Source organism: Camelus ferus, chromosome 6 (genome assembly GCF_009834535.1).
Source record: "Camelus ferus isolate YT-003-E chromosome 6, BCGSAC_Cfer_1.0, whole genome shotgun sequence".
Taxonomy (NCBI): Eukaryota; Metazoa; Chordata; class Mammalia; order Artiodactyla; family Camelidae; genus Camelus; species Camelus ferus.
In genome coordinates this window covers 43,888,157-43,905,830 of record NC_045701.1, presented here as the reverse complement: position 1 = coordinate 43,905,830, position 17,674 = coordinate 43,888,157, and the positions used below count along the sequence as shown (strand labels likewise).

General features: G+C 35.2%; 1 protein-coding gene across 13 annotated transcripts in view; it reads right to left on the bottom strand.

Moving 5' to 3' along the window:
* The window catches only part of MIA2 (MIA SH3 domain ER export factor 2), an 81,488-nt gene that overhangs the window by 57,063 nt on the left and 6,751 nt on the right, over positions 1 to 17,674 (bottom strand). For 5 of the 13 annotated variants that reach the window (XR_004320644.1, XM_032481934.1, XM_032481933.1 and 2 more), the window contains 3 exons: positions 15,667 to 16,885; positions 9,264 to 9,482; positions 9,057 to 9,157 (listed from right to left, as the gene is read on the bottom strand). Coding sequence is in view for 11 of the 13 variants with exons in the window: in XM_032481934.1 (XP_032337825.1) it covers positions 9,057 to 9,157; positions 9,264 to 9,482; positions 15,667 to 16,885 (1,539 nt within the window). In the remaining 2 variants the exon portion in view is untranslated. Of the gene's footprint in view, positions 1 to 3,204; positions 3,582 to 3,824; positions 3,929 to 3,999; positions 4,126 to 5,311; positions 5,464 to 9,056; positions 9,158 to 9,263; positions 9,483 to 15,666; positions 16,886 to 17,674 lie in introns of those variants that run through there. The other 8 variants (XM_032481935.1, XM_032481937.1, XM_014561966.2 and 5 more) reach the window with 6 other exon arrangements.

The following is a 17,674-nucleotide window of genomic DNA, read 5'->3' as shown; positions in this document are numbered from 1 at the left end:
GAGGGGAATGATAGTGGGAGGGAGTTAAGAAGTACAAACTACAATGCATAAATAAGCTACAAGGATATATTGTACAGCACAGGGAATATAGCCAATATTTTATAGTAACTTTAAATGGAGTATAATCTGTAGAAATTCTGAATCATTATGTTGTACACTTGAAACTAATATAATATTGTAAATAAACTATATCTCAATTTAAAAAAATTATAGTCAATTGGTTTTCAACAGCAGTACCAATACAAAATCAATGAGGAAAGAGAGGTCTTTTCAACAAATGGTATTGGGACAAATGGATATCTACTTGCAAATTAATGAATCCGGACCCATACTTTATATTATATAAAAATTAATTCAAAATGGATCACAGACCTTAAGTAAGAGTCAAAACTTTTAAAAGCAAACACAGATGTAAATTTCTGTGACCTTATTTTAAGCAATGGTTTCCTACATATGACATCAAAAGCATAAGCAACCAAAGGGAACAAGATAAATTGGATTGCATCAAATTTAAAACCTTGGTGCTTCAAAGATCACCATCAAAAAAGTGAAAAGACAACCTACAGAACAGAAGAAACTATTTGCAAATCATATACCTAATCAGGGGCTAGTATCCTGAATGTATAAAGAACCCTTTATCTTCAACAATAAAGACAAACAGTCCAATTTTTTAAACGGGCAATAGGCATTTCTCCAAAGATACACAAACGGCCAATAAGCACATGTAAAGTTGCTCACCATCAGTAGTCATGAGGGGACTGTAAATCAAAACCACAATGAGACACCACTTTACACTCATCTTAGGGTAGCAATTGAAAAAAAAGTGTTGGAGAGGATGTGGGAAATTAGACCCTCATAAACTGCTGGTGGGGATGTAAAATAGTGCACCATCTGTGGAAAACAACTTGGCAGTTCCTCAAAATGTTAAACACACAGTAAACATGATCCAGTAATTCCACCCCTAGATATAAATCCAATATATATTCATTAAAAATACTGGTACATGAATGTCCACAGCAGCGTTATTCATAATAGTCAAAAAGTGCAAATAACCCAAAAATCCATTAAATTATGAATGAATACTCAAAATGTGGTATATCTAGACAACGAAAATATTTTTCAGCCATAAAAATTAATGAAGTCCTCTCATATGCTACAACATGGGTGAATCTCAAAAGCGTGTTAAGTAAAAGAAGCCATACACAAAAGGCCACATATTGAGCAATTCCATTTACATGAAATGTCAAAAAGACAAACTCATAGAGACAGAGTAGACTGGTGGTGGCAAAGGGATGGAGTGAGGGGAGAAATGGGACTGACTACTAATAAGCACAGGGTTTCTTTTTAGGGTGATAAAAGTATTTGCAAGTTGTGGTGATGGTTTACACAACACAGTGAACATACCAAAAAAAATCACTAAATTTGATAGTACAAAAGAATACATTTTATGTTATGTGATTATATCTCAAAAAATAATGTAACTAAAAAAAAAAAAAAAAAATCAAAAAGCAGAGCAGTGTTGTGCCATCCTAGGTCCCAGGCCAGTATTGTGAGCATAGCATATTTAGCACACACACACACACACAAAAAAAAAAAAAAAAAATCCAGGTGAAGATACTGTTCATGGATTAGAAAAAAAGTTCTACAAAATCTGGCTACCCTTCTCCATGTCTCTCTCCATTGATGGTCCTATAAAAACTAAGTTTTGATTATTGTTGTTTTTAATGAAAGGGAAATGTGTGCAATCTGAAATTACCTCATCCCACAATATCCTTCTCTTCTTATAAATCCTAACTCTTCAAATGAGTAAGTTGCCATAACCAGAAACCTAGGAGTCATTCTAGATTTCTTTTTTCTCTCTTATCTTTTGCATCCCATCAATAAATTCCTACCCATTTAGCTCTTAGCTCCTAAATATTTCCCATTCAGTACCCTCTTCTCTAGCTCTACTTGACAACATTGTCATCTCTCCCATATACCCTGTTTCTACTTTTGTTGTCCTTACATCTAACCTACATACTACTATCAGGAAGATATAGTTAAACCAAAAGCCTTACTCTCTGAGCCCACTTTACACTCTAATAATACAGCTCCTACTTTACTGTACACAGCATATTGTTTCATGCCTACTCTGCTTAAACTATTCGCTCAGCCTGAAAAGGCTTTCATAAACACTTAAGAAAATGTAATCTCTCTTACCCCTCTATTCCCCCAGCATTTTGTATGGATGCATCAGTTTTTACTTTGTACTGTTTTTGTCTTCTCTCCCTTAACAGACAGTATGACACCAGTGGCCCAGACCATATCTTAGTCCGTTTAGAATCTCCATGGACCTGTCATCCGTATTTATATGTATACATATGTAAAATCAGTAGGCACACTACGGTTGAATAAACGCCATGGCAACAGAACTTTTTAATTTACGTAAAAAGAAACCAATCATCATAACTGCCCCAATATCTAAAGGGGCTTTTGAAATTTTTAATCTAAATAGTTTTTTAAAACACGGTGACATAAATATGCCTAAGCATGTCTATAAAGACAGGTGTAAACAGAAAAATCCCTGCAACCTGATTACAAAGTGAACCTAAAAAAAAAAAAAAAGAAGAGGAAAATTGTGAACACTGGGAGTTTAATATCACCAGATTTTACATTAACACAACCTTTTACATTAAGAAGACACAGGAAAAAAAGCGAAAAACAATCTCACTTATGGTAAAGCATCTCAAAAGAGCATTCTTTATTAAAAGAAAATACAGAATCAGAAGTCTGACTCCTTGACTAGGTTTAGTTGTCCATTCAAGCAAGGAGAAGTTTCAGCACGAAAAGGAAATCATTTCAGAGGATCAGTCCTCAAGTTTCTCACAGCCAGAGAAACCACGTGTCATTGACCTCTGTTCAAAATAAATAACATGAAGGAAAAACTAATTCATTTTAGGAACCGGGAAACACACCTTTGTCAAGCCCCGCTAAGCAAATCCACTCTTCACCTTCCTCATCTCCATGTCCCCTTCCACCGCACACACAAATAAACGCCCAAGCATCCTACGAACCTAGCTACTGCCTGGAGCCCGGCGGCAAGTGAGAACCTACTTCAGGACCTCCGACCCCTGCCGCTCAGACCCCAAACCCAAACTCTGCTGCTTCCTTCCCTAGGCTCCCGCGACCTCTGGGCCAAGTAACCCTGATCGCGCCCTGACTCACCCGGCGAAGCTTTTCCAGGACCAGCCCCAAGTACGGCTGAGGGGCAGTCCTGGGCCCCTCCATGGCGATAAGGCTGCCTTGGCCGTGGCGGCCGTAACCAGGGCCTGGCCCAGCCACAACAAGCGGCAAAGAACGCGCAGCCTTCGGTCCGGAACCCAAACCCGCACCCGGCAACCGGAGCAGACCACTGCGGAGCCGGCTGCGGGGGGATGCTGAAGGTGAGCGGCGCCGACAGGCCTCAAGTGTCCACGCTGCCCACCAGGGGAGCTTCAGCCCCCATGTTATGCTTTCCGTCCCGAGACTCGAAGGTCCACGCCCTCCAGCACAAGCCTGCGACCTGCACTCTCCTCGCCGGCCTACCCCTCAGTTTGGTTTCGGCCAAACCGCGGCAGGGGGCGGGGTCGCGGGGCCGCGTAAATTTCCCCTCCTTCTTCGCGCGAGGTTGGTAGACGTGTCCTGGTCGTTATCTCTTAAAGGGGCCGACGCTCTACCTGGCGAAGCTACCCACCCTTGGAAACCGAGGGGCTCGAGGCTGAGTGTGGGACTTCGACCTCGGGCTCTGCGCTGCGGAGTGGGCCGCACCGCCCCAAAGACCAGAGCTATGGCCCATGAATCCACACCTCAGGTGGCGGCGGCGAGGCTTCTCCTGGAGGCCCCTCGGCCGAGGCCCCTCGGCGAAGCCCCGCGGAGTGAGCGCGACGCGCCCCCTCTGCCCTGGGACCGGCGCCTGGCCCAGCCCCAACCCCCAGCTCTTTGCTCTTGCGGCCCTCTGCAGAAGCCCGGACGGCGTCGTACCCCGGGGGAACCGGCCGGCCCAGGGAAACCGGCGACCGCCTCCATTCCAGTCAGAGAATGGCCAGTAGGGCCCCGCGCCTCTGCGTCCTGCCAACCGTGTCCGGACTTTGGACTTTGGACAGGAAGGCGTCTTGGCTTAGCTGCGGTCTGGGCAAAGTTTAACCTCTCCCACGCAAGAGAATACCGATGGGGCCTCCTCTGCCCAGCGGAGGGCTCGAGGGATATACTCACTTTTACCTGAGTTACCTGGGCACTTGCTCAGCAAAACTGTCTTAAACGCGATGAGCTCCTAGTTAACCCAGACGCTGAAACGAAGCTGGGCGCGTGCTTTTCTCTGAGAAGTGTAGCTAAAAGTAGCACCTTGCCCTCTAAATTTAGGACCCTATATTTAGATCTGTTGAATAAAGTACCCAGGGCTGGATCTGTTTTGGGAATGGGTTTTAACTGACACAGGTGTAAAGTATAACCCATCTCTAAGTCTTCCCTGCCCCCATAATAATCGTTCTCACCAAATCAGCCTTCTAACTGAAGTCCTCAGTGAAGCAACTCAAAAAGGAACAGATACTCTTTCCTAAACAAATCACCCAAAAGAACTCAACAGTTGAACAAAATCTTAGATCCTTGGGAAACTTCCCTAATATTAAGCTCTAGCAGCCACAGAACTATTGTGCCAGAAAAAAAATCCAAAAATGGCCCAAGTTCACAACAAATGATTTTCAGCACCAAAATGCAACCTAGTTTCTCGAAACTCAACGGGTTCTCTCTCTCTTTTGCCACATCAGCCTAAAAAGTTTCCGGAACCATCAGTATCAAAGAGCAGAAATTGCTTAACAATTATCCATTTTTAAGATCTCACACAACCTTCAAATGTGTTGGACAGTGTGTATTGAAATTAAACTATGTAAATAGCTTACTAAAGTCAAAACAGAAGCAAAACCAAAACTTTAGAATTTCAAAGAATCTTAGAGCAATATGTGCCTCAATTAGATCCTTGTAACACTGAATGAAAATTCTTTAATAAGTCTGAACGTTTTCATGGGAACTCTAGAATCGTTATCAGCTTTCAGGACTTACAACCTAAAACACTTTTTGGAAAAATCCCTTTGCCCTCCCTAAGGCAGTCTGTGCCTTTTTCTGATTTTTCAATAATTACCATTCCAAATTTTTTTAAAAATAGACAGGGACAAAAGAATAAGTGAAATTTTAAAGAAAAATCCAAAAATTTCCCCCATGGCAAAAACAGTAAAGCAGACAACACCAGATTTAAACCTAATTTCTTTGCTGCACACTTAATAGTCATATAGAAGCTTACCTCTTCCTCTAGATCTTTCAATTCCATTTTTTTTAAAAAGTTCATGTTAAAATATCATAATATGTAAATAAAGTTCTACTAAGGACATCATATCCTTGCGAAAGATTTCACATTCTAATACATCCTGCACTCACTCTTCTGTTTCCACACTGACAGTGATCCTGTTCTGACACTTGTTTGGTAAAGGGGTGCTTTAGGTGGAGTTGTGACTACCAACCCATAATCCAATTTCATGGACATAAGTCCTGGTGAAATTTTTACTTAAATATTACGCATAGTTCTACCCTCTCAAAATCGACAATTGAAAAGAGAAATCCTGAATTTGGTAACTGATAAAATAACATTGAATGTTTTATGCTACAGTATATTCATATAGAGTACATGATTTTTACCATGAAAAAGATAGTCAAGGTTTGTTCTGAAGTAGACATGAGATTTTGTTGTCTTATATAGGCCTGCTTTAAAGGAAATGGAGAACAAATGCCCTTGGTGTTGCGACAGCTATCAGAAAGCAAACAACCATGAATAACTGAAAAATTGTGCTGAACACTGGAATTTGACACAACATTGTAAAATGATTATAAATCAATAAAAAATGTTAAAAAAAAAAAAAAAAGAAAGAAAGAAAGCAAACAAGAGCATTAGAAACATGCTAACCAGTAAACCTTGGCCACAACCTAGAAGCTGATTTCCCCCATGAAGGGCCCTGTTGCTAAACTGTAAATACCGGTTACTCCGTTTAATTAAACAGGCACTGTCACAGGCTATAAGATCTAGTCTTTGAAAGGAGGTTAAACATGCTGAGCCTCATCTTCATTTTCTGTACTAATGATGTAAGAGTGTTCTCAGAACATATAACATCAGGAGCTACCTGTTGAACAACAGCTGGATAATTTCCATTGTTTATTCCACAGATAAATGAAGCATTCTAGTTAAGAATATATAAATGTTATATATAAATATATATATAATGTGTATGTGCAGTCAAACTGTAATAATTCTACCTAACAAAACTGAAAAGGGAAAAATATGTATATAAATGTTATAACTTAAAGAGCCTCCTCAATTACAAAAGATAGTAGATAAAAAGTGGTATTGATTCCCATTACTTAAACCCTTCAGTGAGAGTATGTTAGAAAATACATACAGATACAGGAAGTATCTAACTGAAATTACCAGCGAATAGAAACCATTACTTGAAACATTTAGGTAAGAAGAAAAGGAAACCCTTTCACCTAAATTTAGCTGGAAAAATTGCTTAAATTGTCTATTTACTACAGCTATTCAAAACTATATTATGGGTGCTTAATAAACACACTAAGACTGTTAGAATTCCTGATCTGCAGAAACTCTTCAGAGCATTTAGTCTTAACATTATGAACTTAAGCCTATAGAGGCCAAACAGTATAAATAAGTGTAGAGAAATGAAAAATGCATGTCTATTCAATGCAGGGACTATCCGGCTTGAATTTCTTGTTGTCATAGAAAAATGGGAGACTACGTATTACAACCTTCCACTTTTTCAAGAGAACCCAGAAATCCATATTTTTTATATGAACTCACCTTTTAAATGTTAGCAACTGGCTGGTTCATAATTTTTTAAACAATGCCCAAGCCAGTTTTGACCAGTAGCCTGTCATCTAGTCTCAGCTACTGATGTTAGAGTTTTAAACCTGAAGCTCCCTCAGAGATTAAGTGACTTTTCAAGGTCACAAGATAATTGACATAAATTTAAATTTAATATTTTCATGTCTAAAGGATTTCAGCCGAAATGGTTCAATTAAACTCTATTTGGCTATTTTTATTGAGTCCACAAAAGTAAGCATACTTAGCATAGCCTTTATTAAATAAGCACTTTATATGAGAGGTGACTATGGTGTACTAACTAGTAATTCATTTTTTAATTTAGTAACTTCACTGGTATAATTTCTAGGGGAGGGGAATGAGAGAGGAGGGATATGTCAGTAGGACCTACTAAAAAGTAGAATTAATTCTTCTCCTTACTACATTAAATCTAATGAATTTTATCTACAAAAGATCTATCTAGATTGTCCTTCCAATCATTTTAACAACCACTATCAGATATTAGGTTAAAGTTTAAAAATGTTGGCCAAACCCAACCCACAGAATGTTTTGTCTAAACTGCATGGTATTTTTTTTAAATCTGAATATTTGCCAGCATTAACAATCGGGACATTCACACCCAAAATATCTAGATTTCTAACTTTTCTTAAAATATCAAAAGATATGGCAAAAATCAGGCTGAACATAAGTAGTAGCTACCTACATCCTTTGGAGAAAGCATATACTCTCCAGCTGGTTACAGTTCCCACTTTTACCTATGCTACAGTCATCCCATTTGAGTTTATAAAGCCTGGTTTAGACCTCTACTATTTATTTCCTGAACTAAAGCAATACCTTCTTGATTTGGCTCCCTGCCTCTGATCTTCACCCATTCAATTCTTATTTGACAATGTTGACAGATAGACTTTATAAATGAAACTTCATTTTACTCCCTACTTAAAATTCTTCAGTAGTGCCCCCATCATTTAAAAGATAGAGTTGAGCACAGGGAAATATACACAAAATGTTATGATAACTCACAGAGAAAAAAATGTGACAATGAGTGTGTATATGTCCATGAATGACTGAAAAATTGTGCTGAACACTGGAATTTGACACAACATTGTAAAATGATTATAAATCAATAAAAAATTTAAAAAAAAAAAAGATAGAGTTGAATTTCCTATCATAACATGCAAAGCTGTTTTTTATTTAATCCCAGTATACAACTTCAGTCTCCCCCTATATTCAATCAGACTGAATTGCTTATAGATTCTCCAAAAATACCAGGATCTCTCCCACTTCTGTACTCTTAAAAATGCTCTCCCCTCAACCTGGAATGTTCATCCTTTCTTGCCTGGCTAACTCCTACTCTTCCTTCAAGATCACTCAAATAAGGTCTCCCCTGGGACATTTTTCCCAGGCTCTCCACTCTCTCTACCTACCACTTCCAATCAGTCTACTAGACAGCTCCTCCTGTATATTCATTGCATCCTGTGGCTATTCCAGCACCGTACTACAATTACTGCTTTTCTTACCTGTGTCCTCCAACTAGAGTGAGTTCCTTGAAGGGAACCAGTGTTAAATTTCATCTTAAAATGTAAATAAGAACTAAAGTACTTCCTCAATTATTTACATAATAGCAATAGATGAGAAAAGGAACAAACATTTGTAAAAAGGCCTCCTATGTGTCGAGTACTACAGTACTTACAATAAATGAGTTAGAATTTAATAGGATTTACAATAAATGAAAAAGTAGATAGATTTTGGAATTTGTTATGACTTGATTAAATTTTGAGATACTAGTTGCTTTTGCAGGATTCTCCTATTACACCATTTTGGGGTCACAGCTCTCATTCAAATACTAATAAGTTAAGATTAATTTTTATTTCTGAGTTAACTGTTAGTTTAATTTTCCCTGATTTGAAAAAAAGGAAGAAAAAAAAAAAAAACAATGCTCAAGATCAACAAAGCTTAAGGAAAAATTTTTTTAAAAATTGTTAATAATATCTATGCAACAAATCATTCATGTAAGGAGAAAGCTTATATGTAAGATTTTACATAAAGATAAAAGTTATTTAACATTTAAATAGGGAGGATTCACTCAAATATAATTTTCAGTTGCTCCTATATTAATAAAGTAGGTAAAATCATTGAAAAAAAATTTTAAAGGTCAACTTACCCTTTCTGTAAGAATTACAATTGGTGAAAACGCAGAATTCAGGAAATCATAAACATCAATTTGAAATAAATATTTCAAAATCTGACACTCAGAAGCATCTTCTGTCGGTTCGTAAATAAAAATACGTTAACATTTGATATGATGTAACTTTTGAATCTAATTTCTTCCTAAATGGCTGCATTAGAGAACATATAACCTGTTTCTTACCTTTTTGAACAATGTAATTTTGAGAAGACAAAGAATAATCAATTGAAAAGATCTGGCTGTTTGGCAGGGAGTTTTCCACAGGTGTGTCTATTTCTACCTGAGCAGGCCTTTCAGCATCTAGTGGTGTTTCCGATTTTTCATCATTACTTTTAGAAGACAGAGTTTTGAAATGTACTTCTTCAGGAATTTTCATAGGTAACTCTGTATTAGAGACCTTATCTGCAAATAAATAAAGAGAAATGTTTGGGGATTTTTTGACACTTGCTTTGTTGTGGGCTTCCTATTTGTTTTCTAGGAAGGTCATTCTTTGAACCTTTGTGGTCCTTGTACTACTTCATTATGGAAAGAATTCATTAAAACATAAATTTGTAGCCTGTGTTAGTTCCTACTGCTGACATAATAAATTACTACACATGTAGCAGCTTAAACACTACAAGTATATGCTCTTAGAATCCTGGAAATCAGAAACCCTAAAACCAAGGAGTTGGCAGGGCTGTGTTCCTTTTGCAGGCGCTAGAGAATTCATTTCCTTGCCTTTTCTACCTTCTGAAGGCCACCTGCATCCCTTGGCTCATGGCCCCATCTTTCATGCTCAAAGCCAGCAAGTGCATCATCTTCTAACCTCTCTCTCTTACTCTGACCCTCCTGCCTTCCTTCTGTAAGAAACCTTGTGATTATACTTGGGCCCATTAGGATAATCTCTCCAGCTCAGGATGCTTAATTTAATCACATCTGCGAGGACCTTTTTGCCGTGTAAAGTAACAAATTCACAGTGTCTGGAGACTGAAGGGCCATTATTCAACCTACACATAGCCTTTCCCTTATTCTTTGACCTTTGAAGAATTTTTTAAACTGTATACTACTCTATTCTCTACACTGCCTAAAAATATTTTTTAAAAAACATAACTATTACTAACAACCCTGTTACACCATGTAAAAGCTTATGACTATGAATTCAGACAGTAAATAGATCCCCACAGGATTTCACTGTTCTAAGATACAGTTATTATCCAAGAAGGTGTAATATTTAAATGCTTGCAAGAAATATATATTCCTGACACTCAAGAAAACTGGTGAGCTAGATTTTTCTTGCTCTATTTGTTAGAGAACCAGAGAGTCAGGATGAACAAAATTATTTAGTTTCTACATCCAACTTGATAGTTAATTCTGTTTAGTAAAATAGGACAAACTGAGCTAGTTGGATAAAGAAAGGCAATATTAGAATTTAACAGCAATTAATTTCCAAGTTCTCAAATCTAATCCACTGGATCATGCATATCTAACAACACATATTTGCTAATATGTACTATTAAACATAAAAGCCATTATCACTTAGTCTTTTAATGAGGTTACTCCAAAGGTGGAAGAATTGCCCGCTACTAAAGAAACTATATTAGTCGTTTGCACAGAAAGGTACCCATATTCTTAAGATATTTGAAACAAATTTGAAAATGATAAGGTACCAATCAAATGTCAGGTGTTGAACTTTTCCCACTCTCTTGGAGCTTTAGTAATTTCAAATCTCAATCTTTTTATTCCCTTCAACCCGTGTCCAGTATATCATTGTATACCATACCATACATCATATATCATCTACTAAGTATATTACAAGAAACAATGAATGAATAGAAGCCTTTTCAATCCCAAAATCAACTACATTCTTTATATCAAGTGAAAATTTTGGAGGAAGATATAATTGAGAGCAATCCTTATTAGTTAGCACTGATAAAATGTTTTATATTTTAAAGCATATTATATTATTTACTAGTTTACTAGAGTGTGTTGTGTAAAACAAATATCGATAATATAAATCCAAAACGTTTTCTTGACATCATTATTTAAGTTATTTTAGGAATTATCCATTTATTTCAGAAATTATCAAGAAAAGATTGACAGCATTAAAATAACATTTTGTATTTGTGCTAGCTCAGTAGAGGGAAAACACTGATATTAGAATATAGGGGGAGGGTATAGGTCAGTGGTAGAGCACATGATCAGCATGCTTGAAGCCCTGGGTTCAATCCCCAGTACCTCCACTTAAAAAATAAATAAACCTAATTCTTACCCCCCCCAAAATTTTATATAAATAAATAGAACATAAAAATAACAACTATAATATATTCTCATACAATTGTCAGTAAAGTACATGCTGCCATGAATATACACAGGTATATGCTTATTTTTCCTTCAGATACAATAACAGCATAAAGCTGTGCTGAGAAATCAAGTTAAAATCAATACCAAGTTGTGTTTTGAATTCTATTTCTATGCTATAAATGTGTCTGACAAAGTCAAAACTTCACAAGAGATTTTATGTTTCCTTAACTTGGTTATATCATGAAATTCACATATTGCTTCAGTAAGATAAGAGTGTCAAAAATTTCAGAAAGAAAACTCAAGAAATTATCAATATCATCATTGCTTTTTTTTTTACAGAATTTATATAAATCTACACTATTGATAAAAATGCATATTACTCAGCTGATAATATGATCATTACTTTAGGGAAAATGTAAGTTTTATTTTGCGTTTCAATTAAACAAAGCTGATAGAGGTTTAAATAAAATATTCTTGATTTTTCTACTGCTACATATTAAACATTTAAATGATTTACACCTTTAAACAAAAATACACATGAGTTCAAATTTAGAATGAAGATATATATATGCACATCTTGAGAACTTTCATTTAAATAAGATTACCCTTCCCCAAAATTAAAAAAAAAATGTTAGAGACATAAAGTTTTCCATGTTTGTAATGTTGTGTCATATATTTAGTGCATGCCATGTCAAAGAGCCATCAATTTAAGACAATTCAGTTTCCAAACAGTTTAAACCGATCACTTGATTGAATGAATTAAACAGGATTAAAAAAAAAATTTAACTAGTCCTAGCCTGAAGTGTAGTACTCAAGTAAATTGTGGGATTTATTTCTCAGTTACTTTTTAAGACAAAGGTAGAAAAGTATCAGTGCAGTCCTGAAAAACAGTATTAAAGAATAGTCCTAAGTGAATTATTCAATCTCTAACTCATTGTTATGAATTTAACACATTGCTTTGATGCTGTCAGTTGTTTAGCATCGTTTAAAAGATGAAAGTCCCAGCTGAGCAAACACATATCTGTAGTTTAATAATGCCACCTGGGGACATTAAAGTGAAAATGAGCAATCAACTCAAGAGTCTGAATACAATAGGACTGTTGTAAATACAAGATTCAAAGAGTGATCTACATTAATGTTTAATGGCGTTAGAGGAAAAAAGGTTTATTCAACAATTAATTACACCAAATTTATATGTGGCTAAAGTGATTCCTTTAAGATACTATTTTAAACTGCATTTAAAATAAATATATGTTAAGAAAAATGAAAACTTCCTATAGTATTTTCATATTTAATTAGTTTCGAGGTATTAATTTCACATGACTTAAAGTTAAGCTTTAAAATTTACATTAGATACAGGTAAGACTTTCTTAAAACTGTTAATAAACAGAATTTTTATGTCAAATAAAATAATGAATAATTTTTCATATTTAACTGTACTTGGGAAATTCATTATTTAAGCTCAATTGAGTCCTCTTATAAAATAATTATTAATATTGTGATATAAATAACTGTTCCCTAATTTATCTGTTTTGCAAATTCTTATGTCAGCATATTAGTTTCTTTGTATATGTGGTTATCTCACATCTCAACTTTTCACAAATATTGATTCAAGATCAGTGATTCATTTTTCTTATGTACTCCTTCTAATTGAGTCAAGTTTCCATTTGTTATTCTCTAAAGGTTATTAAAATTATCTGAAAATATTGGCTGTTTTGACTATTTCTCCAATATCCAGAAAATAGAGTCTGTAGCCTTATCTGAATCCCCCTTTTAGTATTTTTTCTTTAAAACAAACTTTGCATGACTCCAGGTTGCTTTTCATTCAATTAATATTGAAATGTTTAAAAAACTCACTTTGTTTATATAGTAAAGACATACTTTTTTTGAAACTTAAAGGAATTTCTGAATATTTTTATAAAAATCCCTCAAAACTAGTTTTATTTAATTGAAGTATAGTCAGTTTACAATGTTGTATCAATTTCTGCTGCACAGCAATGTTTCAGTCATACAAATACATACATATATTCATTTTCATATTCTTTTTCACTATAGGTTACAACAAGATATTGAATATAGTTCCCTGTGCTATACAGAAGAAACATGTGTTTATTTTACATATAGTAGTTACTATCTGCAAATTGCAAAAACTAGTTATAATTGCCTCAATGCCCTGTTCTCATTTGACTATTCACCAAGTTATTCATATTTAGAAATTCTCCCAGCATCACTATATGAAATGATAAATTCTACTAAAGTGATATTCAGAATGCCCTGGAGTTTCTATAAATAGGCTCTAAAATATTTTTATATATCTATATTTTGAATCTTCTATATTTCTGGGCCTGATACTGTTTTGCTTTGTTTTAGTCTCTCTTCTTTCCAATTATTCTTATATGCTTTTTCACAAATATTCCTTTAGGATCTAACAAGTTTAGAATAAAATAATTTCCTCTAGACTTTGACAGTCTAGGTCTCTAAGGTTTTTCAGTGATGAAAATCATCACACCTACACCTTTCTTATTTAGAAAAGAGTTAGAATCTAAAGTATATTATCTGGTTAAGGATGTTGATCAAGTAAAAAACTTACATTTTGTAGAATATTAAGAAATGATGAAAGCAATCTAAATGTCCATTGACAAATTACTGGATAAAGAAGTTGTATATTTATATAATGGAATACTACTTGTCCATAAAAAAGAATAAAATAATGCCATTTGCAGCAACATGGATGGACTTAGAGATCATCATTCTAAGTGAAGTAATCCAGAAAAGACAAAGAAAAATACCATATGATATCACTCATAGGAATCTTAAAAAAAAAAAAAGAAAAGGAAAGGAAAAACAGGACACTAATGAACTCATCTACAAAACAGAAACAGACTCACAGACATAGTAAACAATCTTATGGTTACTGGGGAAAGGGGTTGGGAAGGGTTAAATTTGGGAGTTTGAGATTGGCAAATGTTAACCACTATATATAAAACTAGATTAAAAAAACCAAATTTCTTCTGTATAGCACAGGGAACTATATTCAATATCTTATAATAACCTTTAATGAAAAAGAATGTGAAAACAAATATATGTATATGCATGACTGCAACATTATGCTGTACACTAGAAATTGACACATTGCAACTGACTATACTTCAATTTAAAAAAAAGAAAGAAAAGAAATGACATACAGTTCTTCTGAAACTTCAAAAAATCAACTAGCTCTAATGGAAATGTGTTTGAGTTTTGCAACTGATTGTTGATCTCTTCTTGTGAAAGATTTCCTGTCATTCTGGGGTTCAACTATTTCTGTATTATTGGCCAATATTTGCTGAGTTTCTAATCTGCCCTTCATATAGACATCAGAATGGAGATATGGAAAAGTCATGTTATATAATTCTTTACTTAAAATATAATCCACAGGCTTTTAGCCAAAGGAGAGCTAGATACCTGGATATCTAGATCTAGAAGTGTCCTCTGATACTCTGCTCTCTTCTGCTGCCCTCTGCTGAGCCCCCAGAACTGAGAAATTTGAGGGAGAAAGTTGAAAACTTTTTACATTATTTTTGCTTGAGTTTCCTTATCATCTCATACACTTAAAGTAAACCCTGGTTCTTCTAGGGGAGGGGCAGGGAGGAGATACAGACCTAGAATAAAGTATCATTTAGGAATCAAGACTATTTTGAATTACTGAAGTCTTCCTTTGCTTAGGTTTCTAGGAACACCATTCAAATATAGCTGTATTGGGAAGGTTTTTTTTGTAAATGAGCTAAAAAGTGAGGGTAAAGAAGCACAAGCCCTCACCTACCAGAAAAGAAAGTCAATGGACATTATTTTAAAAAGGTTAATCAAAGCAGAACAATATAAATATTTTACTTAGAAAACAAATGTAAATACTAAAAGGAATTTGCTTAAAAAAATAAGAGAAATTATTATCCCTGGGACAGAGGTGTGAGTAGAGATGGACAGAGTGAACAGAAATTGCTTTTGCTTAAAAAAAAAAAAGCCTTAGCACTATTTATATTTTTTGACCTGTTTACATATAGTATTTGATAAAAATTTATTGTAAAATAACTTGAGATTTCCTTGAAATATCCATATATATCCAGTTATTTTTTCCCTTGAGATTTTATTTTATAATATTAAGATCTGTCCTGGAGTAAACTAGAAATTGAAAAAAGGGTGGTTAATAAGGTTGCTGTTGATTATTGAGTATTTTGAGAAATATGGATTCTTGGACTTCTTCATGTGATACATACTTTGAAAAATAAATTATGTTTTAGAAATAAATTACAGATATTTTTATACTAACCTGACTGACTGTATCTGCTTTTCAACATCGTATCTTCCATATTATCTGTGGGGTAATTTTCAAGTGAAAATTCTTCTGTTTCATCATTTTCACCTACATTATTTTCATCCAATGTCTGCTTGGGAAATGGCAATTCTGTTTTCTTTGGAATGTTCTGGAAGTTCCAGGGGTTGTCAAAATTATACAAGAACTTTTTAAAATATGGTAAAGTATCCAAATCATTTGTTTTCTCTAAGACTCTTTCCTTGACTATTTGATCTTCAGTTTCCATAATTTTTATCATTTTTATTTCAGGGTCAAATTCACTTGTTGGAGGATGTCCACCTTTATCTCCCCCACCTCCTTCTTCATTTTTTTCATCATCTGATGTAATTTTATCTTTATTAGCATATGCAAAACCTAACATACCAAAACCAAAGTCAAACCAACTTGGCTTGAGAATTGAGCTATCATTAGTGATTGTGTCTTCTTTTTCTGTTGCCACTTCTGTACATGGAACTGTGGGTTCTTCCTCAGAGGATATGGAATTAGGAACATCTTGTAATGGTGGGTTGCTTTCTTCGGACAATAATTCATGCCCTGTATCCTCACCTCCAAAACCAAAATAACTTGTAAATCCACCACCAAACCAACCAGTGTCTTGAGGATTGAGAATGTGCTCTGACTCACTCATTAGCTCAGACTGCTGCTCTGGCACTGAATCGGATTCTGATTCAGATTCTTGCTTATGTTCTGTTTGGGACTCACCATTGTTTAATTCTTCTGAGTTGTTCTCTTCCACTGCTATTTTTCTACTTTGAAATGAGCTTTCTTGTAGAGGTTCAGTAACTGATTCAGAAGTCCTTCCATCAGCTTGATCCTTTCCAAATCCAAACCATCCTCTCACTTCAGGCACAGCTGAGGATGGTGGGACATGATCCACTTCTGGACTAGGATACTGTTCCGTACTTCCAGCTTTTACTGCTTCCCAGTCTTTTGATTCACTAGTACTTCTGACATCTTCAGGAGCCTCTGATGCTGGAAATTGATCTTCAAACAAAATACTTTCAAGAGTTGAATAAAAGCCAGGTTCTGTCTGAAAATCATTTTCATATACATTAGATTTGGTATCTTTATCTTCTCCATATGGGTATATATTTTCACTGTTATCACTGTTTAATTCACTATCTTCATCTTCAAATACGAAGCTTACTCCAAGAAGACAGAGAAAGTCAGATTCCTGAAAGAAAAAAATTATGATTGACATTAATATACCAAAATTCCTTGTTTCTCCCTAAATCATTTTAAATAGATGAGTATGAATAGATAAACAATAAGGACCTACTGTATAGCACAGGGAACTATATTCAGTTTCTTGTAATGAGCTGTAATGGAAAAGAATCTGAATATATATATACATATATATACATACATACACACACACACACTGAATGGCTTTGCTGTACACCTGAAACTAACATTGTAAGTTGACTATACTTCAATAAAAAATAAGAATTAAAAAAAAATTTTTAATAAGATGGATGAGTATGATTTGCCCAAGACCACACAACTAGCTCAACAACAGAGCAAAAGCTAAAATCATATATCTCCTAATCTCAAACACTTGTATCATAACTGGCTTGTTGGCATTAATGTTATTGAACAGTTTGAGAAGCAGAGACAACCAAGGCTTTGTGTATATTCTGCAAATAAACTTTAATGAAAAGATGTACATGTCCACACAATCTTGCTCCTTGTAAGGGTACCTGAATGGACACATGCAGCTGTGCAGTGGTTTCAGGGTGTGGAATTTCACGGCACATGGTCACAACTCAGACAAACCAGAGACTCTAATGCATGAAGGCCTGGTCACAAGCTGCACTGAAACACTTAGACTTCTTTTATTGAGAAATTGCATGTAGCCAGTGGAGATAGGGATCCCCTTGCTCATCTCACAGAACAACCAAATCATCAAGAAGAAAAATGGTGGAGCATTTTTTTTTTCATCTGAGGGTGTGAAACAGTGATA